This window comes from Staurois parvus, unplaced genomic scaffold, assembly GCF_062004578.1.
Source record: "Staurois parvus isolate SC_StPar_1 unplaced genomic scaffold, SC_StPar_1.0 ptg000017l, whole genome shotgun sequence".
Lineage (NCBI taxonomy): Eukaryota > Metazoa > Chordata > Amphibia > Anura > Ranidae > Staurois > Staurois parvus.
Genome location: NW_028317813.1, coordinates 13,549,669 through 13,576,834, shown reverse-complemented (window position 1 = coordinate 13,576,834; position 27,166 = coordinate 13,549,669). Strand labels below are relative to the sequence as shown.

The window sequence follows — 27,166 nt, the reverse complement described above, 5'->3', positions numbered from 1 at the left end:
AAATCACAGCTATTTGCCAAATTTGTCAGAAGCACTGAGAAGAGTAAAATGGTTTCTAAACTTAATCTATTAATGCAAGCTATATAATTTGTTTGAATACTGATACTCCACATGTTGCTACGTTTTCAGTTTGATCAATATTTTTTTTCTTGACAGGTAGTTGACCGATTTTTAAATGCACAATGCTGTAGACAATTTAAATGCACTAATGAACATATATACATTTTTTCTTTTTTTTGGGGGGGGGGGGGATTGAAAAAAAAGATGTGACTGCCAAAGGAAAATTCACTTTTTAATTATTTTAAATATGGGTTTAAATTTGTGGTTATATGATTCTACTATAGCAAGTACTTATAATGTGCATTGTAACTATAATACCCTGCATATAGTAAGTTCATAGAATCTTTCTGTGTGTACACATGCACGTTATATTGTAAGCAGTAATGTCCACAGACTTGTTATGGCAATGGAAGTTAAGAATTGCTTTACTATATACATCCAGACCTCACTTTTTCTTGTTCCTGCCCCTTGAGTCTCCCATCAGATTCCAGCTCGGGGCACAATGAGAGGCTGTGTCCAGACACAGAGAAGGACACATTGTGTCCAGCAGAGAGAGGAGCCATTCTCTCTGGGACAGGCAGAGGCGGGGGCAGCATTGCTTGGACACTTGTCAATGTACTTGGGTTTGTGTGGATCCTTTCTAATGCCTGACCTTTCCCATTTTTACGTCTTGAGGGGGAAAATCACCCTTATCCATCACTGAGCTTCCCTCTTATTTGAATTATTCACAACTGCTATGAAAGAAATGACAAGCTTTGCGCACTAGAAGCCATTTCCATAATTAGATTGTCTTATTGTTCAACAGAGGATTGTAAAATATCTACGGAGGACAAAATGGTTCACTTCTCCAGTGCTGACAATCCAGACCTGGAACTGAGGAATTTACTATACACAGCTGTGAAAACATAGTATGGTGACCCATTATGTGTTGACCAGTACATGGCAAAGCCGGATCAAGACCAAGCAAGGCCCTAGGCAGTACAACAAACTTTAGGGCCACTGCCTTAACCCTACATTTGGATGTTTTAATTCAATTTAGGCCAAATTATTAACATCTATATAAACTTCTGAATCAATTACAAGTCATTTCAATATTTTAAATCTGTAGCTCTTTGTGAAAACACTCCCGGCTATGGATGACAATGCTTTGTCCATGTCAATGGGCTTCCAATGGAGATTACTTGGCCCTGCTGATTCACATTATGCAAGCATGCTCACTATTTTCACCATCATTAACGTCACCCTTAGAAATACAATGGTATTGTTGTTGTACAGGTGGGCAGAGACTACAAGAGACCAGCAGCACTGAAAAAGATGGAAACAAGTATTGCATTGAGAGGCAATGACTTGGAGCACACAGCACTTTAGCAAGGTTTATGTCTTTCACTTGGGGTTTATATCTACTGAATAAAGAACAAAATACACACTCCAGTTTGCAAAAGTATCATCTTAAATAAAAATGTAAAAATGGTCAGCTGCTGACTGAGCATTTTCTACCTGAGTTTGATAGGTACTGGAAAGTTTTAATATTTTGCATGTTTTTATATATATTTATATATATATATATATATATATTATTTTTTATTTTATATATATATATATATATATATATATTTGTATATATATAGTATGGTTCTAATTCTGAAGATTTGTTATTCATGATGTTCCACAATGCTGAAAATAAAGTACAAAAAAAAGGAAAAGTACCATATTGTGTCCTTGCCCAAACTCAAAAAAGCCTATGAAAAAGGTACCAGGGGCATCTCATGGGGCCCCCTACTGACCCCAGGCCCTCGGGCACTGCCCGAGTTTCCAAATGGTCAGTCCGCCCCTGGGCCATACATAAGTCAAATTCTGTACCAATTTTCTTTAGAAAATCAGAAATTTTGTGCATTTTGTAATCTGATTGTACCACCATTGATTTCGAAATTCGACCAACCAAGCCTTTAATTTCACCTGTTGCTACAAAAAATAATTTTTGTGGCCAAGAATTTTCTTTTCTTTCCAGGTCACAGTTCATGCTCATTTCTTTTTCAATTACATTTCTCGTATGATTCTCCCATCATTTATTAGAAATTAATTTTTGAAAAAAATTTCCATCATTCCAATCACTCAAATTTAATGGTCACTCAAAAATTGGACGTTGCTGTGGCCCACTAATGGTGCAAAATTCAAATGAAATTCTTAGATTTTCAAAAGAACATTCTTTTGGAATTCAACCCATATATGGCTGGCTTAATTCTCCGTAGAAACCAAACAGCTTCCAGGTTTTATTGTCAAAGCTTAATTGAACAAGCTGAAGTTAGAAGCTGATTGGCTACCCTGCACAGCTGCATCAGATTCTTAGCGTACCTGTTTTAGTAAATCTACCCCAGAGTGTCTTTTTTTGCAGAAAAATTACTACACATTCTTCGTTGTATAGCTCTAAATATAATGCTGATGAAGTCAGAGGGGATATCCATAAAACTTTTTATTCAGTCATTAGTTAAAAAAGGTATGACCTAAAAACACAGCATATATCAATGTACTGCCTTTATCCCTATAGAACAGTATTATAACACAATTCAACAAGAGACAAAATGCCACTTCTTTTGCCCATGTACCTTACATCTGTTTACTCACATTACAATTTGCCTTCCCAGCACTTATTGCATTTGGGCCTGTGTCAGAGAGGTTTGGACTTGGATCGGCAAATGCAGCCCGCATTTAGGTTAATTCCACTTGCATTTGAGATCAGTTTGAGACGCTTTGGAGATCACTCACAGTTCAATGACAGGTGTGTTTGATATGCAGGTAATCTCTTCCAGGTACAGACCTGACATTCTTCTAAGCTGATTCAAACTGCTTTTGCATCCCCAAAGGCCTATATGGAGAGAGAATAAGTTTTGGTGCAAACAAAAGCAAGTCAACACAGGCCCTAATACTGCTTAGGGTCTGATGACCATTTTGGTGGGTCCACCATGATGACCACTGAGGTGGGCCCATCAATGTTTCAAACAAGAGTGTAGATGAGCAGGGTAGCCCACAAGGTTGTGATCTCTGTTTTTTTGCACTCTGTTGGACTATGAGGCTGCATTCACACTTGAGTATGTTGTAGCTTGAAGCTTGAAGATCTAAAAAAGCTCAAACCTCAAAAATCAATTGTCCTCTATGGTGCCTGTTCGCGCGATCAGATGTGTACAGACACCATGGAGAACAATTGATTTTTTAATGAGTGAAACTGATTTTATTGTTTTATTGTTTCACTGATTTTTTTTATTTTTATCAATCTTTTTGATTCTTATCAAGGCACAGCAGAATTCACTTTCAAATTTTTCACATAGTTCTTGTGGCGCAGGTTGTTTTTGTTTTAATTGATTTTTTTAGTGTGAGCTTTTTTGGAGCTTCAAACTCCAAGCTCGTTTGAATGCAGACTTACTAAGGACTCCTGCATACATATTTCAATTAACTAATTCTTCAATAATGAAACATGGAAAATCATGCAAATGTTGGTTTTAAAATGTATTATTACTATCCTCAAAGCTGGACCTACTGTATATAGATAATAAAACAACAATAATGCATTTATGGAATTTATTACAAATCATTAAATATATTTTTACATACTTTATGTAAAAGTACTTTTATCTGGGCAGCACAGTGGCTAAATGGTTAGCACTTCTGCCTGGCAGTACTAGGGTCGTTGGTTCGAATCCCCACCACGGCACCACCTGCCTGGAGTTTGCATGTTCTCCCTGTGCCTGCGTGGGTTTCCTCCAGGTACTCTGGTTTCCTCCCACACTCCAAAGACATGCTGGTAGGTGAATTGGTTCCTGTCTAAATTGGCCCTAGTATGTGTATGTATGAATGTGAGTTAGAAATCTTAGATTGTACGCCCCTTCAGGGTTAGGGACTGATGTGAATGTACAATATATATATGTAAAGCGCTGCGTAAATTGACAGCGCTATATAAGTACCTGAAATAAATAAATATGTCTTGATGTAAGCCTTCTGTAATCCCCAGCATACAAACTGGCAAAGAGAAAACAGGCAATATGGACCAGTTAGGTTTTATTGCATTGAAGACTTACTGACAGGAGCACAGAGCAGATTGATGACCTCATCAGTGTCGCACTGTCCTGTAATGGTCCAATCACATGCTGGGCTGGGTCTTTGACAACAAGGCTGTATTGCACAACTGCAGTGATGTCTTAAGACAGCTCACAGAAGGCAGGGCCTGTTTTTATAGAAGAGCATAAGTCTGGCTAAACAAAGTTACAAATCATTCTTCAGATCAAAGAGTTCACATACATGAATTTCAAGCATGAATATAACTCAACGTTGAAAAAATGTATGTAATGTGGAGCATCATTTAGGACATTGCATATTGGTACTTTATAGTCCTTATCTGGTTCTCCAAGTTTTATTCTAATCATCGCTCTCAGACGTTTAAAATATTTTATTCCCGTATTGCAAAACAGTTGGAATCCCATCCAACAAGTTCCTCATCACTCATTGAGCTCATCATTACAGATTGCTTTTCACAAACCTCGAGGATACCCACATTCATGCTGCACTTCTTTTCTGCGGTGTTATCAGGAATAAGGAAACAATTTCTTTCTTAAAGCTGAGCTCCAGGTGGATATAAAATACACCTATGGAAGAAAATGGCTTTAACGAAATATCTTACTGCTTGAAGTAAAGGCTTGTTAAAGCTCAAATCCAGGCAAAAAACTAACCACACAGGTGAAATACATACAGTATATGGGACCTGTTTTACATGCTAAATGATTTGTATTCGTGTCTATCCAATCCTGAAATGCACTAAGCTCTACCGAACAGCCCTGTCTGAGAGGACAGGAGACTACATTTTTATCTGCTGTAGTTGTCTAACATTTCTAGGTCCTTCCCCAGCCTGTGACTGGACAGTGAAAGGAGAAGCAGCAGACTGATGAGCTCATCTGTCACTCTGCTCTCTCCCCCTCTCAGTATTTTCCTTGTTAGAACAGAAGCACTGCAGCACAACTGATTAGCTACTTGTGCTGCTTGTCCCGTCATCAGTCTGAACTTTGCTGTACAGTACATTACTAAAAGCTGATACCAAGTCAGGTATTTCCCATGCTTACATTTAAAAAGATACATTTGATTATACATTAACTAATACAGAGTTACATTATTTTGTTTATGTCATATCTGCCTGGAGATCAGCTTTAATAAAAACTGAATATTAAAATATACTTCCTTATTCCTGAGATTACTGGAATGCTATTCTCTGGAAATGGCTATATCAATTGTTCAGTAAAGGGAATGTACATATGATTAGCAGCATTTGTATTTTGTAACTGTGCATCTGCACTTCCAGCATATTCAATTGTATTACTGCTCCATACTGATTTTCATACTGTTGTGAGGGCAGGAATGGTACTAGTAAACCTTTATCTGTAGTTAATGTGTAAAAAACCAGAAAAAAATCAGTAACATACTAATCTCTGATAGCGATCATTGTAATGATTCAGTTTTTTGGAATGTTTTATGTTTAACCGTCTCACAATGCTTCTTTGCAATGTGCAGTTTCTTGGCAGTTTTCCTAGTCCACCGGTAAATGTGTCCAGCCCTCTTCTGTAACCTTCAATCAATACAATAAAGGTCCACATGATACAGTGTACATATATGCTTTTCCTCACAGAATTAGGCTATCAAACGTTTTTCTTCTTCCTGCATGTGAGTAGGAGGGCAGCTTCCTTTTTATAGCAGTAAAAGAAAACCTTCACTGATCAAGGTGATATCTCTCAAACAAAAACAAATCACTCTTAAGAATTAAAGTATAACTAAAGGCAAAAAATTTTTTTTATTCATTTTCGATAAAGTGGAGATGGATTGGAACCCCTGCCGGGTCTTCATCTCTGTCTGTGCCGCCCCCCCCCCCCCCCCCCCAGGGAGATTTACCCTCTCTGTTTGTCCTGTTTACCATTATCATTGAAAGTGAAAGTAAAAGAAAGTCCCAAATTTTGGGTTGTCCCCAGAAAAGTAATACAGGGGAAATCTTCGAATGGGGACACTAGCTCTGGGGACTTTGGGATCCCCAAGGAATTCCCTTAATTTTCAGAGATATTCTCACTTCCTGTTTTGGCTATGGGACAGGAAGTGAAGGTAAATCTCAATAGGTCAGAAGTGGGAAAAAAATAAACTGACAGGGGTTATGACCTTCTCTTACTCTATCCAAAATGAAAAATAAAAAGCTTTAAGCTATTCATATATGTTTACATTTCTCTTGTTCAGCCCATTGGACTAAACAAGAGAAATTACTTGATTTTTCAATCCACATGGATGGAGGAATCTTGACTGTCAGTTACTGTATTCAGGCAGTAGCATCTGCCGCCTGAACAAAGACTTACATCTTTCCAGTGAGCTCCTTTGATTTTTTATCAGAAATCAGCCAAAATTTGAGCCTTATATAGCCCATCTTTAGGGCCCTTCCTCACTCCCTTCTGCCCCTCTGAAAAGTGATCTCTGGGGGATCACTTTGTAGTAACCCTAAAAAGGCTGAACCACCATGCCTGCAGAGCACTTGCAGCCTGGCTCCATACATTTAAATGGGTTGTGATGGCAGCGGTACCACCCGGTGAATGGGACGTATGGTTTCATTTTTGGCACACCTGAAGGTAAAGCATAGCTGTCAAGCCATGTGTACAGCTGCTTTTTTTAAGGAGACAGTCAGAGAGAGCTCTGCTCTCTCTCTCCCTCCTCACTGAACTCAGAGAGAGCACTGAAAGCCATTGGCTCCTGCTGCTGTCAGTCAAATCCAGTGACAAGAAAGCAGGGGGTGGGCTGTGCTGCACTGTGTGTGTCTCTAGACACACATAGCCCATCTAAGGATTGAGCCAGCGTGTGTAGGAAGTGGCTTTCTGTGGTGGCACACAGAAAAGAGAAAGAGCCAGGAGCACCAGTGCGGGACCCGAGAGGAGGAGGATCCCCCTTTGCACAGAGCAGGTAAGTATTACATGTTTGTTAATTTAAAAAAAAAATACTTTACAAGCACTTTACGTTTTATTTTTTAAAAATGTACCTTTTTATGGAAAATATTTTTTTCCTAAGTGCATTTTTTTCTGTTTCTTACAGTTTGTACTGGGACAGTGAATGGTCTCAGCGTTACGGGTGAGGCCGAATACCAGCATCTGACCTTGAAGAACATGTACAACAACTGTCATATCGTGATGGGTAACCTGGAGATTGTGCTGGTTGAGAACAATAAAGATCTGTCATTCTTAAAGGTGAGATTCAAAGAAGCAATGCAAACACCGCCCATTTTGTGTTTTAAGGTAGAATTAAATCCCAAACTTTTTATATGGTTTTGAATAACACAGAGAGGAGTTAGCATCTTTCAACCAGTGTGTTTTCTGGTTGGGAAGACTTTTGACTTACTGTTCCAAAGAAAACAAGAGAAAAAAATTAAATGTTCACTGAATCCTAATCTTTGAATGTCATCACTGCGCAAACTGTTGGCGCTATATAAATCCTGTATTATAATAATAATAATAATCACTGGAAAAAGTCTCCCCAGATCCCCCCTTTTCTCTCAAGAACTTGAGAGTGAATTTCCCTGAAAAAGATACAGACATCAATAAAAACCAGACAACATTTCTAACCCTTCCATGCTTTATCCAAACCTGTTGACATGTGGTTTACTTTAAAGCTGGACTAGGCAAATATTGTCTAAATACAGGAGGCATGTGTATTTTTACTTTATTATTGGTATGCGCTGTGTATTTCATCCAGATCTATGCAGTAATCTGTGAGGAAACAACTCTACTTTGCCTCCTATGCAGGAACTTCCTGTAATAAAGACCAGTCCACTGTAGTGAGTGGAGCCTGCAGTGCCCCCTTCACACTCCTTCTGTCTATACAGGCTATGTACAACGCAGTGGTGATGTCACTACTAATTTTACAAGTTAATAGATCGATTTGCAAAGGCATTTGGTGCGCACAGAGTGAGTTTATATCCTTTTTGGATATTGGGAAATATATTTAAGGCTCCATGCACACTAGCTTATTTTTAAGTTCCTAGCAGCTAGTTATGAGCATTTTTTTTCTGCCCCTAGAAGTAAATATTGTTATCTTATGTGTCCATGCACACTATTGCAGGCTAGAAGTGTTTTACAAGCTTCAGCTTCTAGGAGCAGCAAAAAAACACTTTTTTTTTACATTTTTGAGAGCAATTTGCAGGTAGAAAAAAAACGCTGAACTCTCGTAAACGCTACTATATGCCACTAAAACAGCTTTTTTTCTAACTTTTTTTTTCCGCTATATGTAATGATGCTAAAAAAAAAAGCTAATAAAATGCTAACGCTGCTAAATGCTACTAAAACGCTACTAAAAACTGCTATTATTAGCAGTTTTTCCAGCGTTTTTTGAGCTTAAAAAAGACTCTAGTGTGCATGGAGCCTACATGAATGTTTTTGTACCCAGAGTCCAACTTTAAGTAAACTGTGGTCAGTCATCCCTAGGTGCCACTAATGTGGTGTGAGTTTATTGAGTTTTCCAGTGCGATTCAAGGAGCACCTGCAGTGTAATTCAGATGTGTTTTCGCTGCGATTTCTAATGCGTTTGTTATGCGGTTTTCATGCAGGTATGATTTGGATTTAGAGAGAGGATCTCTCTTTCCCTCTCTCTTTCTCTCTCTCCAGGTCAGAAACACAGGGAACACTTGCAAAAACGCACTGTAATCGTATCGCATGTGAACACATAAGCATTTCACATGTGGTTTCCATTTAACTATATGGAGCTCAAAATCAGATCAAACACGCATGCGATCATTTTTAAAAGTGCAGTTCATGTGGACTGCATATATGTGAATGCCCTCCATAGGAAAATTTTATCTACCATGTCATTGATTCACAGCAGTCTACAATGCATCCAAAACCGCATCAATGATAACCAGGGCTCACAGAAAGTCAGCTGAATTATTATACTGATTAAAATTGATGGATTATGCAATTTTTTTTTTTTTTTTTAATAGATGTATTCTGCAGTTTAAATATGAAAGACTGTAAAGTGTATGATACATATCACTCTGATTTCCAAACATGCTGGTAACCACTTTAATAACGATATTACATTCATATGCCAGTGATTATAAATACTACCCAATAAAATGATAGATGAAAACACACCAATCCAAGTCTTTATGCCGGGGGGTTCAGCAACCAGTAGATCATGATCTACCAGTAGATCTTGGCCAGGTGACTGGTAGATTGTGGCCTGGGCTTGCTGACCTGCCATCAAACAGACTGCAATGCAGAGGACTACTTGTAAATTTGGAGCTGTAGTAGGGAGCAAGAGCCGCATAAGCCGATGTCTGCTCTGTAGTGCTGACTTCTAAGCCCTGTCATGGTTGGTTGGTGTAACACTTGCCAAGCATGACCCATTCAGGTGAATGAGGCCACTCTGAAAGTGCCCTGCAACCTTGTGCAGTACAGCAAACAAAGGGTTAAACAGGCAGCGGTGTGTTGCTTTCTCACCACCTGCTTGGACCCCATAGAAGCATGCAGTTATGGGGCGCTTGCAAAGTGGTCCCATTTACTTGTATGGGTCTGATTGGCAAGTGGTAGCACCCACCAAAAGCAGGTGTAATTCCTGCTGGACCACGTGTACACCTTTGGATACTGCCTCAGCAGATAATTGGGGGTAGAGAGTCAGTGCGGTAAAACCATGACTCAACCACAAGGGCTCATTCAGTGGCAATGCTGCTCCTCTGCAAAGCGATCTGAGTATGTTTGATAGGTGGTGAGGAGGTGATATGTTGCTTCCTCATCACCTGATTTAAACCCATGATTGTTGCGCAATGCACGCGATTGTGACATGGTCGTTCAGCAATTAGAGGTTTAAATCGGGTGTGAGGAGGTGACACTGGGCCCAGTGATCTTTGACTTTTGCCATGTTGCTCAGGTAGATCTCACCTCTTGAAGGTCGCCTACCCGTGCTTTATGCTGTATTGAGCATTGTTGTATAAAATGCCGTACAAGGTCCAACTACTATTTCAATGTCACCTTCATCAGTAAGGTCTGCATAACAAGCAGATGTCATTGGAAAATATGAACAGAGGTAGTTGAATGTGTCTCATGTTATGCATGAGACATTTTTGCAGCTTGATATAGGACTTTAAATAAAACCATCCTCCAGCCCTGAACTCCTGGATCTGATACATGTAGCCATTTGCATGTAGAGCAAAATCTACATGTATCAAAAGTATTTATGATCTACATCTTTTGACTACCCTGATTTCGAGGGAATGTCCCTCATGTGGAATGTCCCTCTGTCCCTCTTTCCTCCTCATTTGTGTCTCATTTTGGACTGATCTATATAGTTGTATATAAAATGCACTACTTAGCTATCAAAAAGTGTTTCACAGTGCTAAACCTTTCATGCAATTTCTAAATTGTTGCATTTGTAAACTTCAAAAGCCAATATAAAGAAATAGTAGTGCTAAAAATGCACTTGTTGGTTTGACCTATCATTTTTTTCTACACAATTCTCCTTTAATGGGGGGCATGGCAGGGGTGTGTCTTATGCCTACATACTTTTGCTAGTAGTTTTGCTAGTTAATGCAACCTAAAGAATCCCTGTCTCTTGAAGAGTGCTAGGTATGTAATAATTCTCTGAATATACCAGTCTGTGGTGACAGTGTGTATTACAGATGCTTATGCTATTATCTTAGTGTTACTGCTAAGATTAGTGAGTGTCCTCCTTCTCTGTAAAAAGGCGGTGGTGGCAGTGTGAAGGGTTAATTGTGTAATTAACCTGACCCAGTAACAATCGCTCTTAGGGCTCGTTCACACTAGGCTGTTTTGCCAACGCTTGCCAAACGCCCCTATAGCGTTTGGCAAGCGTTGGTCCGGCGTTTGCGGAGCGTTTTTTAACGCTCGGCAAACGCTCCGCAAACGCCGCATGCGCGGTTTAGCGGCGGTTGCTAGGCGTTTGCCGAGCATTAATAACGCCCCACAAACGCCTATAATGCAGTTTGAGTGGTGTTACCGCTCCGCAAACGCCCCGCAACCGCGTCGCAACCGCACCGCAAACGCCGGTCGGGCATTTGCGGAGCGGCACCATAGACGAGAATAGGAGGCTTCAAAACCTCCTGACTCGTCCAGAGGCGTCCGTTTTGCCGCGACGCAACGCGACGCGACGCAAACGCTCCCGTTAGAACAGCACCATGTGCTGTAATGTGCAGAATTGGCAGAGGCGTTTGGGAAGCGGTAAAAACGCTTCCCAAACGCCTCTCTGCCGCCTGCACACAAGGCTAGTGTGAACGTAGCCTTAGGCTGCTAGCACATAGATTGTAGTTCCGCAAACTGAAAAATCTTTGTGCAGGGCGCAGCTGAGAGTGGCATTGTTACGCAAGTGACGGCGTGGTGTGAGATCAGCTGGTCCTTCGGTCACGAGTTGGTGAGAAGGGCTGGGGTTGGACACCGCGTTCCGTCACATATTGTTTTTCTTGTACCAAACTGTATTGTAACTGTAATGTCTACCTTCATTTTGTAAAGCGCTGCGCAAACGGTTGGCGCTATATAAATCCTGTATAATAATAAAAATAGTAGGTGTCCCTCATTCCCATCTCAGAAAGTTGGGAGATATGTAATTATCTCCTCTCCTTTACCAAAAAAAGAAGCCTCACTATACTTTTGAAACTTTGATTTAACCCTTTGGGAGATCAAGTGAATTTAGCGCTTGATCCTATTAGAATCTGTTCTGCCATTGCTAAGCACTCTGATTAGACGGTTTTCCCTCCTCTGTCCCATCACTGTGCTAGAATAGAGGCAGCTATGTGAGCGACAGTTCTGGTTGCTGGCAACAGGAGCCTCTCAGCTGCTCTGGAACCTGGCGCTGTCATTCACAAAAGATTGCACAGCCTGCGGGGTTGTGTGTCTATCTGCAGCTGCTTGTAAACATACACAGCCCTGGCCTGTGGATCACACAACCCCACATTGCTGAGTGACCTTTCACTTTTATGATTGAATGATTCCAAAAATGTCGGTAAAAGATGAAAACAAAAATCTTCTTTATTGCATAAAAGAGTAAAAATATTCCATGGAAAATTCAAGCTAACACGTTTCAGTCTAAAAACAGACCTTATTCATAGCTATGAATAAGGTCTGTTTTTAGACTGAAACGTGTTAGCGTACGTTTGCCATGGAATATTTTTACTCTTTTATGCATCTGTAACACACACTGTCACCACAGACAGATATATTCAGAGGATTAATACATACAGTAGCTGCTTGTAAACATACACATCCCTGGCCTGTGGATCATACAACCCCACAGTGCTGAGTGACCTTTCACTTTTATGATTGAACGATTCCAAAAATGTCAGCAACAGGCGAATACAAAAATCTTCATTATTGCATAAAAGAGTAAAAATATTCCATGGAAAATTGAAGCTAACACGTTTCAGTCTAAAAACAGACCTTATATATAGCTATGAATAAGGTCTGTTTTTAGACTGAAACGCATTAGTGTAAGTTTGCCATGGAATATTTTTACTCTTTTATGCAATAAAGAAGATTTTTGTATTCACCTGTTGCTGACATTTTTGGAATCGTTCAATCATCATGAGCTTATATGCTTTAAGCCTAAGTCCTCATGCACACTGGACGTTTTGATAACGCTGCTGTTTTTCCACGTTTGCATTTTTTTTACCCCAAAAAATTGGGGGGGGGGGTCAAAAAATTCCCAAAACACCGGTTTGCTGTGTTTTTGGACTTTTTTTGACCCCCCAAATTTTTTTTGTAAAAAAAGAACACAAAAAAATGCAAACGTGGGAAGACACCGCTAAATGCTAATGCAGCGTTGTACCGCAATTTACCACATTTTGCCACCTTTTTCAATGTCAGAGCATTTTTACAGCTAAAGAAACTCCTCTACAAACCCACTAGTCCCGGGTTTTTTTTTTCCAGCCAAAAAACGTTGATTACAGTCTATGTGTGCATGGACACATAGGATATCATGCTGGTGGGTTTACTAGCTGTCAGGGGCGGACTGACAACACATGGGGCCCCCAGGCAGTAGGGGATCATGGGGCCCCTGTGTCCTCGCCCACACTCAAACCACACCCAAAAAAGGCTATGAAAGGTACCAGGGGCATCTCATGGGGCCCCCTACTGACCCCGGGCCCTCGGGCAGTGTCTGTATTCCCAAATGGTCAATCCACCCCTGCTAGCTGTAGAAAAAAGCATCAAAAAGCCAAAAACAGCAGCTGTAAAAATGTCAAATGTGTATGAGGACTAATACATTTGACAGGTATTAGAAACCCACTTCTGTTTTGATTTACGATTAGCAATGTGGGCCTGTGTAATACACAGCACCCAACCATCCTGATCATTCACTTATAATAGTGATACATCACTCACTACTGAGCTGTGTATGTGCACAGGCATTGGCAGAGAGATCACAGGGAGCCGCAGAGACGAGTGAACTTTTACTATTAGAAATGGCCTATCAGTTCTGTTGAGGCAACACTGACTCTACATTCAGAATAGTGAAATATCAGTCAGTTTAGAGAGGGGGAAAGTCTCAGTGCTGGCTGTACCTCCCCATACCGTAATTTGGGTTTAAGAATAGGGTGGAGCTACAGCCAGCAAAATAGGGGCCGCTGATCTAAACGGGACCAAGTGTTATATGTACAAGGTCCCCTTCAGGATTAAATACAAGTTTAAAAAATTGGATGATAGTTTAAACCAAGCAAGTTTGCTTCTCATCATGCAAGTAATAGCTTTATTGAACTTTCTATCAGTTTTCATGCAGCCTATAATGAATGATGAGCAGCAGGTATGCCAACATAACATTGTTCCATTCACCCACAATACAGATGTCTGTTGTTTCATGTGTGAATAAATGGTTTGAAATGTTAGTGAGTTCAGTGAGTTAGCACCTCTGTCACAGGAATGTTGCTCCAGCCAGTCCTGTTTAACCAGCCTTCATACTGGAATATTGCACAACTTGTTTCCCCTCCCTACTCCTCCCTACAGCTTAGAAAAGGTAAAGTATGGCTCCAGCCGGTGGGAGAGGTTTCCAATCTCTGCAGACAGCCATACCCTGCACCGCAGCAATGCATTCCTAGAGTGGAACTATGCCACTTCAATCATCACTCATTGCTTTGAATTCATTTGCACAATGTACTTGCATTCATATATTTATTTATTTATTTCAGGTACTTATATAGTGCCATCAATTTTACACAGTGCTTTACACATATATATTGTACATTCACATCAGTCCCTAACCCTCAAGGAGTGTACAATCTAATGTCTCTAACTTACATTCATATATATACATACTAGGGCCAATATAGACAGGATACAATTAACCTTCCAGCATGTCTTTGAAGTGTGGGAGGAAACCGGAGTACCTGGAGGAAACCCACACAGGCAGAAGATGCAAACTCCAGGCAGGTGGTGCTGTGGTTGGGATTTGAACCAATGACGCTAGTACTGCCAAGCAGGAGTGCTAACCACTTAGCCACTGTGCTGCCCACGCTATATAAATCCTGAATAATAATAATGACATGGATTACTGGAACCATATCCTGTGGTCTGATGAGACCAAGATAAACTTATTTGATATATTTTGTGTAATATTTATATTGGAGATATGAGCCTAAGTGGGGTGATTTTTGGCACATTCTCCCCAATGCTTCGTTCTGGCATGAGTGGTTATAGTGAGGAGAAAGTAGATATACATAAGAAGATGTAAAAGTGTATGTCCAGTCAAACCATTTGTGAAGTTTTGGATAGAGTGGAAAATTTAGAATAACTGCCAGGTTTTTTTCAAAGCTCCATTCACCACTTGAGTGCCCAGGCCATTTTTCTCATTTAAAGTGTTACTAACCCCAGGACCCTGCATTCACTATAACTGGGCTTCCATAGTACACACTACATGGAAGTGCAATTATTTAGTAAATATAAACTGCTAAATACCTTTTCTCATCAGCAGTTAGAGCAGTCTTGTGACTTCTATCAGTGTCCAGCAGTGCACTGGTTAAAGGTTGTAGGAGGAGTTTTCATTCTGCTCTAGGAGCATGCAAAAGCCCTAACCTCTTTCTGGACAGTGCTGATTGGCCCTGTGCTGATCACATGCACTCTCTTAAGATAAAAAAAAAACACTCTAGCAATACACACTAAACTGAGCATGTGCAAAATGGCTACGGTTCAGTCTGCCTTATCAGAAGATAAGACATGGACATTTGAACAAGAGGAGCAGAGAAGTCAGGATCAAATGGCCTTTTTACACAATGCAGAGGATTAACCTCTTAGGTTCCACTGTGAATACAACAAGCATACTTTACTGCATATACAGACCAAATTTACTGTTGTGGGTTTAGGAACACTTTAACTTCCTTAGCCCCTTCACACCAACATCACACAAATATGCAGCCTCACAGAACTGGGCTTTTTTCCGTGGGGCCGCATATTTGCGTACCTGTCTTTGTGCTGGCAGCGCCCCTCACAGCGTGCTCCCAGCACAAAGACTGGGTTGTCACTGAAAGCCCCAGGTCCTGTTCTAATGATCGGGACCTGGGACTCCTGATTCCGGGTCATATGATCGCTGTGATATCCCTCTGATTGGCTATCACAGTGATCAGTCACTGTGAAGCCTGCCCCCCTTGTTTTTTTTTCTCTCTGAATGGAGGAGAGAGATACATTGTATCGCTCTCTCTCCTTGCAGAGAGAAAAAAAAGCAACTGTTTGTAAAAAAAAAAAAAAAAAAAAAGATAAATATTAAAAATAAAATAAAGAAAAAATACCTAGATCTAGTTCAGTGTCAGGGTTAGTGTTTGGGTCAAAGTCAGGGTCAACGGTTAGGATTTATTTTATTTTTTTTTTTAAATTGGTATCATTGTCAGTTAGGATCAGTGCCAGTTTGTTTTAGCTAAACACTATTGTTTCTGCACTATTGTTTCTGGGCTGTAGTAAAGGTACAAACAACAAATAACATACACATATAAGGTATCACTGGAGAACTGGAAAATATATTTTGGGTTACTTCGGTGATAAATTATGGTAGTAACAAGAAATACACAGCTAAATTTAAAAAAATTATTTCTTTTTACTATTTTGGGCTAGTTTTCCTTTGATAATAAAAAAGAAAATCAGGAGATATCCACATTACCATTTACCACCAAATGAAAGCTCAATTTCTCCTGAAAAAAAAAAACAAGGTATAACTCACCTGGGTGTACAAAGTAGTTGTGATGATATGTACGGTTTTACTAACACATGTCAAAGTTGTAAGATTTTACCCTTAGGTGTGAAGGGGTTAAAGTGGTTCTACACTCAAAATGTTTTTCCCCTTAATGCATTCCCTGCATTAAGATAACAAATACCCCACTACCTGTTCAACTCCCCCATCCATAAACACTTACCTGACACCTTTAACTGCTCCAGTGCTGTCCCTGCTGCAGCCCAGGTCACATCTCTTCCTGGATTCACAGGAGACACTGAGCGCAAGGGCTCCTGGGCTCTCAGTCAAACTCCTCTGAGGAGGTCATGGCTTGCTGGTGCTGTGTGTTTCTATGGATACACAATGCCCAATTCAGGAGTGTGGGTGTCCCCTTACTACCTGGCTTGCTGAGGGGGCACTTGTAGGGCGGACGGCAAACAAGTAAGCGACCACTCTGTGCAATATCATTGCGCGGAGCATGTAAGTATAACCTTTTCTTATTTTTTAAGGACAAAAATAGCCTTTAGTATTACTTTAAATCCTAGAGCATTTTCTGTTTTTTTTATGAGGTTTTGGTTACTCACACTACAGCTTTTTATAGGTTTTATAGACTACCCTAAGATATTTTACTTTTTTTCTTGGGGGGGAGGCCAAGCTTTAACGTATTAACAAATTTGGATACATATTTTTACTTCCTTGGTTCCTATTGGGAAAAAGTAGTAAGGAAATGTTAAAAATTGCATTTTCCTGTACTTTTTTTTCATGTGCAACATTTACGTCATTTCCATGCCTTTAAAAAATTATTACAAATCATAATCAACAAAGTCTGCTGATTAAATGACTGTATATCACATTTGTATGACTTTAATATAATGTAGTGGAATGGCAAAACTTAAAGTGATCGTATGCAGAGATACAGTTTGTTTAGGCATGCCACAATTAATGCAATTTTCTTTCCTTCAACCCCGAGTTGCAGGAAAGAAAATCACTCAATTTACTCATCAACACAGTCACTATTGATGGGGGAACCTCTCCTGCAACACTATTGTGTTCTGCCGGCAGAACACCATGATCGATGTTGGCGGCTGTAGCCACCGGCAGTAACCACATGCAAAAAATCCGACAGGCTGGTTGTCCTAAAGTCGATCGATATCACTACAACCAGCCTGCCCACAGATAAATCGAATCTTAGTTGATCCTTGTTGAACTGTCCAAAATTCAATCTATCTAAGGCTGGCTTGACGAGACCACAAATTAACAAGACAACATTTTTTCTTTTCAGGTTTGCATTTGCTAAAAATTCAAATAACATTGCATAAACCTATGTGAACATTTATTACTTGTGCAATAAACACAAATGTCATCTTGGTCACCCAGACCTGGGAATTAATCGGGCGAGGGAATATTTTGTGTGTGTATGTATGTGTATATATATATATATATATATATATTTATTTTTTTTTATTTTTTTATTTTTTTACTAAAGCAGTATACTCAGGGGAAGTGATGTGAATGTTTCAGACAATAATGTCCGGCATTTGTGAATAGAAGCCTGACAGAACTTCCATAGTGTGCCATATTGGATGACGTGACAGAAGATATTAATGCCTTCTTTCCACTAATGATTAATGCACAACATCTAATTTTCTCATCCAGACTTGTTATTATAGAATGATGAATGAATAGTGAAATGCCCTGTTTATGACCTTACTGCAATAGAAATTTGCATGAAGATGGTAATGTATGTTTCACTTGTTTCCTTTTAGTCTATACGTGAAGTGACGGGTTACGTTTTGATCGCTTTGAACATCTTTCCATATCTGCCACTAGACAACCTACGTGTGATTCGAGGACAAAGTCTGTATGAGGACAAATATTCCCTTTATATGACCCTTAATAACCAGGTTAATGGCACACGGGGGCTTCAGATGCTTGGCTTTCACCAGCTAACAGGTGAGAGAAATTGATTATAATAATAAATCAACAACTGGGGGTTTCATGTGTCTATTAAGGAAGTAACATACATTATACAATTTTCTTGATAATTTTTCTTTAGATTTACCACAAACCATATAATATGAGGTCAAACCTAAACAACAATTTCAATTGTATCCAATTAGGCAGGCCCTTGCACTACATAGTTGAAGGTAAATCTAAAGGAAATTGGGCAGAAAATTGTAAAAAAAAACTGTATAGTGTATGGCCAGCCTAAGCTGGTTATTTATATTACAGTTTGTGTAAGGCAACAGTTCAGAAATTTAGGTCTATGGTATTTGGCTTGATCAGATGTTCGATATTTTGTTTTTTAAAGTACGTACAGTAATGTATCATCAAGCAATTGAAAAATACCTCAATTTTCCTTCATTATGTATTTAAGTGCACTTGTCAAACTTCACATGAATTAGAGGACACATGTCAGAATGATCCCATTAAAAATATTGTGCTGCAGCACTTCAAGGAGAGGTACAGTCAAAGCTCATTTGGCTGTATGTCTGCTAGTCTGCTATGGATCACAGGAGTGCAATTCGTTCTGCACTCCTGTGACCTTTTTTCTGACGTCACTCAGCTGGTCCAGGCTGTGGAAAGATCCCGACTTTAAAGTCGGGATCCACCCAGATCACTGGACCGGCACCTGGCCCCAGAAAGCAGTGACTGACAGTCACCAGCTCTCTTCTCAAGGAGTACTGAGAACTGAGCGATCAGCAGTCTCTCAGTTCTCAGTCTTAGAGCCAACATGGGACAGATACAGCATCAGACCTAGCATAATTTCTGTGGCAACAATGCTGCACTACTCCCAAATTCAGAGCAGAGTTGTCTCTCTCTTGTAGGTTGTGCCTGCTTGTGCTACAGTGGGACGAAATGTTGCAGGGTGTTGGCTATCAGCATTGTCACTGCTGATTTACTAGTATGTAGCTTGTCAGCCAGAACTTGGCCACGCCTAGTCCTGCCCACTTTTGTCTGGATTGACAGCACTGCCTCTGTTGCTGAAGCCCTCCCACTGTGAGCTGCAGTGTCTGGGAGGGGGAGCAAAGGAGACAAAAATTAAGAAGGATTTGGCTCAATCATTGAAGGTAAAGGAAGTTTTTGTTAATTTATAAGGCTTGTGTATTACATAGTAACTGGATTTGTTACTTCTTTAGGCTGCATTCACACTTGGGCATTTTGTAGCTTGAAGCTCCAAAAACGCTCAAACTTAAAAAAATCAATTGTTCTCTATGGTGCGACCAGGTGTGAACAGGCACCATAGAAAACAATTGATTTTTTAAGTTTGAGCTCTCTTGGAGCTTTGAGCTACAAAACACTCAAGTGTGAATGCAGCCTTAGACTGTCAAACAGGAGCCTTCAGGTGTACTTTAACCCCTTGGCTCCGGCACCTCCCGGCCCTTTAAGGGTTCCAAAAGCCGGGAGGTGGGGCGGGGTTTTAGGGTCATGTGACCGCCATGATTCGCTGTCACGGCGGTCACATGATCGGGAAAGGTCCCGATCAAAAGAGCAGATCGGGACCTTTCCGTGAGTACCGAACGTGTGTGCCGAGAGCGCGCAAGGCACGCGCTCTCAGCACATATGTTTTTTTTAATAGAACGCAAATGTGCGGCCGCTTGGTGTCTAGGCCCAGACGCTGGGAGGCTGCACATTTGCGTTCGGTCAGCGCCAAGAAGTTAAAGAATAACCAAAAGTAAAACTTTTTTTTTTTAATTTGGAGAGGGTTTAGACCACCTCTCAGGTCTTTATTGCTGTCTGACGACTCAGATGGGATTTTTTTCCATTAAACTAGTGGGTTGAATGAAAAAAACTGACCGATTCCCCATGCACACTTTTGAGGTGAATGGAGGAATCCTCCCCAAGGTGTTTTTGTATTCTGGTGGTGGGGAGACTATACTGCTGTCAGAATACACTGATCAGTGCTGTAGTCTATAGCCTGCAACGCTGATTGAGCAGCTAAAATCCAACTGGGTGGCTGAACAGAAGTCAATCGCTGGCCATACATGAATCGAAATCCAGCAGGTCCTTGCTGAACTGACCAAATTTTGATCCATGTATTGCCAGCTTAATTGTCCTGATCACCATTGACACTGAAAAAATCAGGGTATATCTGCCATTTTGATTTGCCACCATAACAGGAAATCCTCCAACTGGTACACTTGTAATTGAAAATTGTTTATGAGGGACTTTATTTCACATTGGAAAGATACCCTTTTTGCTGAATCTACAGTACAGTTAGAGTGGCATCACACTAACCTGGGGTTTTCTTTCAGGTTAGCTGCATTTACCCATAGACTTCTAAGAGGACCTGCGATTTTGGTGTGTTTTTGGTTCACTTTCTGAAACAACACGAAAACTGTGGGACATCATAGAAGTCTATAGAAAAGCGCAGTTAACCCACACAAAAAATTATGGACCGAACCGCAGCAGTGTTAAGCTATCCTTAGTGCCCGGTCATACCAATGCGATTTCAGGTGCGATTTGCGAGTTGAAATTGCACCTGAAATCGCATCTACTGAATGTGAATGTCCGTTTCTTAACATGTGCGATTTGCTGCAGCGTGATTTCTAAAGTAGTTCTTGCATTACTTTTTCTGCAGTTTATTGCGATTTCACATACATAGAATATAATAGAAATCTCAATGCAAACCGCAAGAAACCGTTGAAAATTTTCACAAGTCGCAATAAAGTCTTAAGAAATCACACCTGAAATCTCGCTGAAATCGCACACAAATCATGCAATTTTAAATTTCAGCAGTGTGACTGGTGGCTTAGTGAAGAGAAATGTCTTTATTGAGACACCAAAAAAAAAAAACTGATCGAGAGCCAGGCTGAAGATTGTCAGCCAAACAGCGACAGCATCCAGTGAGATGTAGTCACTTTTTAGGTATTCTGACAACTGCAGGTGTAGCTTACAGGAGGTGACTCATCCATCCACACCGTTTAGTGTGGATGGGAGAATTGAGTGATATCTTGTATAACCAGCAAGTAATCTTCACTTTTTCAGTGTCAGGCAGTTTCAATCATTTGGTGTTTGGCCTTTTACTTAGAACTAGTCATATTTAACTGCTTTCCCCCCACCCTATAGCAGAAATACTGCTACAGGGCAGCATGGGTGCGCAAAATCACGTGTATATATACATGATTTTGCATTTCCGGGTCGTCCCTACCCTTGCTGCCGTTTGCGGCTGTCAATCACTAGGTCACAGTCTGAAGATCTCCGACAGGGAAGAGGACTGTTTTGTTTACTAACAGTTCTCCTCCCTGTCAGCTTGGGCACACTGCTCTGGATAGCTGTGCACAGCCATCCAAAGCAGTGTGATTACAGTGAAGTACACAGACACAGCCCCCTAGTAAAACACTCCCTGCACACAGTTAACCCTTTGATTGCCCCTCATGTTAACCCCTTCCTGCCCAGTGTCATTAGTACAGTGTCAGTACTTTTTTCAGCACTGATCACTGTATTGGCGTCACTGGGGATGTCACATGATGATCAGCTGATCGCATGTAAATAAGGAAATGCCGGTAATCAGCATTCCTCAGAGGAGACAACTACACTGATCATCAGTGCCCTGATGATCAGTGTAGCCCCATCAGTGCCACCTGTCAGTGTCCATCAATGCCACCTGTCAGTGCCCATCAATGCCACCTGTCAGTGCCCATCAATGCCATCTGTCAGTGGCCATCAGTGCCACATCAATGCCACATATCAGTGCCTACCAGTGCACATCAATGCCCCCCCCCCCCAGTGTCAGAATGTCTGCCGCAGTCCCACTATAAGTCGCTGATCGCTGCCATTACTAGTAAAAATAAAAAAAACACCCAGTATATATACCACCATTTGTAAACGCTATAACTTTCACATAAACCAATTAATTTACACATACTGGGTTTTTTTTAGCAAAGACATATAGCAGAATACATTTTAGTTTAAATTTGACGAAATTTGATTTTTGACATTTTTTTACTGGACATGTTTGATAGCAAGAAGTCAAAAATATTGTTTTTTTTTCTCAAAATTGTTTTTTTCTTATAGCGCAAAAAATTTAAACCGCACAGACAATCAAATATCACCGAAAGTGTTGCATGACCACACAATTGTTAGTTAAATTAACGCAGCGCTGTAACACAAAAAATGCCCTCTTCAGGAAGGGGGGTAAATCCTCTGGAGGGCAAGTGGTTAAAGTAACTGATTAAACCGCTAGCATTTGTTTTGAAACCACCAAGCTACAGTTTAAAAATATATAAATTCCCAGAAGCGTGCGGGTCATTGAGGTGACAAACAGACATGCATAATGAGTTCAAAATCCAACAATAACCCTGAATGTGGGAGTCGCATTGTGCAGATCTTAATAGTGACTGACCAGTACACAGTGACCTCAGTACTCCTTCATAGCAGCAATCCTCACATTATGTTTATGCTGGAACACCCTGATGGACTTTGGCCAGTGGTTTGGCCTTTATTGCTTTACTACTAGTGGCATTATGCCAATACTATTGTGTTTTTCATATTACCAGACAAACAGATAAAATATGAACCTGAGTCTATCTGGATAGGTGCACTGGTTATACAGGTTTCAGAGTTTAGCAAACACAAGACAATCACAATAGAACTTACACTTTCCCATATGAACAGGATTTAGTCAAATGTCTATAAAGGATCCTGTGCAATCTCTGTAGAGCACTTTAGTGTATAGTTGGGTAACAGGGGAGGCAATCATGTTGGGCAATGAATATGGCAGAATTCTTCTACAGTTAGAAAACACTTTATTATTTCCCAGCACCTAAAGCCACTGCAGCTCTCTTTGCCAGCTTAGATGGCGATTTTGTTGAGTGAAGGCACAAAAACAGAACACAGAGTATAAGCAGACCCAGAGGTATATTTACCAAAAGGCAAATAAGGCGTTTGCCTAAGGCGGCACCCCCCCCCCCCCCCCCGGAAGAAGGGTCCTGGTGAGCAGGGGTGGACTGACCTGTGAGAGGCTCCTGGGAGGACATGGCAGGATGGAGTATGGTCCAGTCCTGAGAGGAGAGAGAGAGACTGGCAGAGACCGAGAGAGCTCAAGGAGGAGGGCACTTCCGGAGCTGGTAAGAGTACTAATGATAGGGGTAGGCATCGGTTCAGCAGAAGGAAAGTGATGGCAGTGGGGACCTGGTGGGAAGTTGTGTTTGGCGGAGAGTGGCAGTTGCTATGGCAGGGCTTAGGGGGGAGGGCTGGGGGTGGCTGCCAGAGAGTGGCAGCAGTGGGGCCCGGGAAGAAGTTGTGTTTGGCAGAGAGTGGCAGTTGTGCTGGTAGGGCTGGGGGCGGAAAGGGCTGGGGATGGCTGGCAGAGAGTGGCAGCAGTGGGGCCCAGGGGGAACTTGTGTTTTGGCGGAGAGTGGCAGTTGCGGTGGCAGGGCTGGGGGGGGAGGGCTGGGAGTGGCTGGCAGAGAGTTGCAGCAGTGGGGCCAGGGGGGATGGTTGTTCAGCGGAGAGTTCCACGTCTGGCACCCAATTTTAATGTTGCTTAGGGTAGTACAGCAACTAAATACACCACTGAGCAGACCACAGAACAACATGCAATATAGTTCTGTGTGCACTGTGGTCAGTACCAATGTTTCAGGATATTAAGTTTCTCCTCAAAACAGCATAATCTTAATGTGGTTGTAAACCTCAGGCATGAAATAAAAACAAAGCATATTCCTCTATAGTGTGTGCTTGTCTCAATCCACAGTACTAAGTGTCATTCTTGTCCACTGCCTCATTCCTCTGCTATAAGCATGAGTTACTTCTGATGAGTTTTCCTGACACCAAGAGAAAAATGGTGACAGGGGAGGGCGCAGCCTGTGATTGATATTCTCAGCTGTATTCCTGTGTGCTGTGTGGAGGAGCGGTGTGTCCTTTCCCTCCAATCACCTCTCAGAGCTCTCTTCACTGGTGTAACTTCAGCTCCCCACCCCCTGCTTTTCAGAGCTGAGAGATCCTGCGTAATTCTGCACTTTGAATGGATGTAGGGGAAAGGTTGATGTAGATAAACAGGTACAACTTATGTTGGAGGATTTGTTTCATCTCTGTGTATCAACTGAGGCCAGTCACTTCACTGGGTATATGTAAGGGTTTAAAATCACATTAAAGCGGATCTATATCTGTCTTCAGCAAAGTGAACCCTGTCCTGTTGCTGACAAAAGCGTCACATTGATATAACTGCCACGGTATTGTATTATAAATATAGTGGCAGGTTTATCAGTGTGACATCATCTTTGTTATGTATCACCATCCATGTTAGGCTAAAGAGCATGTACAGAAGCATCATATCACTTAGTAGGAACCAGTAGTAAAACTTCAAGAAACATCGACTTTAATCAGACATTGCCAGTTAATTTGACTTTATCTTTGATATTTGTCCTAGAAATCCTGGCTGGAGGCATCCATATCACCAATAATGAGCAGCTGTGCTACACTGATACCATTGACTGGAAAGATATCATCCGAGATCCACAAGCCCAGGTTGAAATTGAGGCTAATGCTATAAACTGTAAGTACTGGCATGGGTAAACAGAAATATATTTATTATTATCCTTTTGATATAATGTCCAAACCATGAATACACAGATGTAAAAAGTGGTAAAAACACATTCATGAGTATAAAAACCCATAAATGTATTCTATGAACTGTCTAAAAACATCTGCTTTGAAGTAAACCTGGGTTCACCATGAAGCCATCTACTCTATTTTGGTGTCTCCCTAATGCTCATTATCATGGAGTCATCTGTTGGTCTAGAGCTAGCCATACTCCAAGAAGGCTTTGATTGGTCACATATAGCTTTGCAGTATGAGTCATGTCTTGGCATTTCATACATGTTTTTATATAGCTAACCTTTCTAATATATATACAGCTTCTTGAGGCGAAGCAAAGACATTAAAGCCCAAATGAACTTTCAGTTTAAATCAGCTTAATGCATTCCAGGTGCATCAAACGATATGTTTGCAAAGTATTACAGTTTGTTTTCTTTAGAAAGCAAAATGATAAAAAAGAGAAAAATGATTGTCCCCTGCCAGAAAGCTTTATAAAATGGCCCTTCTCACTGTGTGGAAGCAGTGGTCTCTCTGCACAGGTCTGATACACCTCCTGCTGAGTCTGACCTTTAGCTCTGTAACCAGCAAAGGTTATGCTCCCTGCTGTTTGGAGAGCTCTAACTTTGATTCAACAGGAGACATGTTGGACATCTGTAGAGAGACCACTGCTTTCACAGAGCGAGAGTCCTTCTCATGCTGGCATAGAACAGACTTTCTACTCTACTCTACTCTAAAGAAATAAACTGTAAGACCTCTTACACCTTTTGTTCTCATATTCCTGGAATGAACTGAATTGAATTGAAAGTTCAGTCAAGCATAAAAAAAGAATCATATAATTCTAAATGTGTTTGTTACTGACCACAGTTTCATTACTTTAAATGTAAATAGCAACCAGAGCAGAGCAGAAGGTTGGTTACAACACAACACCAGGTCTGTTACTATGTCTCCCTGGAGTGTCTGCATCCACCAGGCCAAAGAACTTGGCAGCCTCACTTGAGACTTGGCCAGATGTCTTATCAATGAGATTAAAACTGGATGGTAAAGTTCTCCACAGTGAGACGTGTGAACCCTCATGCAATGTGTTAGGTGTCAAGAGAAACAACCTCCACCCCTTGTCCCCGATTGATACCAAAGTGCATTTGATTTCCGTGTCAGAGAAATTGTAAATGTAACTAAAAATCTGTGTAAGGCTATGTGTTTCCATAATTACATGACTCTATTCAGGCATAGTGGCAGCCCAAGACAGCAGAGGACCCCACCGCAGAGATTGCAGTTTTGTAACTGCAATTATTTAGTGAATAACAATAAAGTGTAGCGCAACAGACTAATATCTCATATAAGAAGAAATAATAAACAATAATTAAAGTCCCATGAAAATGTCTCTTATAACACCACTGTGCAGTGTGTACAAGATCAATCTTCTCTCTTCTTTAGTGCCAACCATGCCACCACCATTAGGTGAAGAACCTGCTCACCTCACTTTATGACCTCATCAATAGGTCATTATGTGCTCAGCATGTGGACAGACTTGTGTACACTCTGTGGTCTTCCTCCAGCTCCTCTCCCGGCACCGCCACAGTATACACTCCTTCAGCTTACGCTCTCATATAATATGTATTATGGAAAACAGAAAAGTGAAAGCATAGTGCTCTCTATTTATAAAACAATTTATTAGCACCCAGAATAACAACACTTACAACATGTAAGAGACAAGCCAGCATATAATGTATAATTTCGTTACATGGCTCACCACCCCGCTCTCCCGGATGGTGGTCATCAGTACAAAACATCTAATGCTCAGCTCCTTCCACCTAGGTCTGGGCAACATGTGGACAGACTTGTGTACACCCTCTGTGGTCTTCCACCAGCTCCTCTCCTGGCACCGCCACCCACAGTATACACTTCTCCAGCTGACCTGTTCTCCCGGATGGTCATCGGTACAAAACATCTAGGGTGCAGCTCCTTCCACCTAGGTCTGGGCAACGTGGACAACATGTGAACAGACTTGTGTACACCCTCTGTGGTCTTCCTCCAGCTCCTCTCCTGGCACCGCCACAGTATACACTCCTCCAGCTGACGCTCTCATATAATATGTATTGTGGAAAACAGTGGATCCATAGTGCTCTCTATTTATAAAACAATTTATTAGCGCCCAGATTAAAAACACAAAATGTAAGAGACAATCCAGCATATAATGTATAATTTCGTTACATGGCTCACCACCCCGTTCTCCCGGATGGTCATCAGTACAAAACATCTAGGGCTCAGCTCCTTCCACCTAGGTCTGGGCGCTAATAAATTGTTTTATAAATAGAGAGCACTATGGTTCCACTTTTCTGTTTTCCATAATACATATTATATGAGAGCATCAGCT

General features: G+C 41.0%; 1 protein-coding gene across 1 annotated transcript in view; it reads left to right on the top strand.

Annotated features, from left to right (window-relative positions):
- The window catches only part of ERBB3 (erb-b2 receptor tyrosine kinase 3), a 139,649-nt gene that overhangs the window by 42,828 nt on the left and 69,655 nt on the right, over positions 1-27,166 (top strand). Inside the window, exons 2-4 of the mRNA XM_089680044.1 lie at positions 7,159-7,310; positions 18,021-18,207; positions 24,626-24,751. Coding sequence (XP_089536170.1) covers positions 7,159-7,310; positions 18,021-18,207; positions 24,626-24,751 — 465 coding nt within the window. The remainder of the gene's footprint in view (positions 1-7,158; positions 7,311-18,020; positions 18,208-24,625; positions 24,752-27,166) is intronic.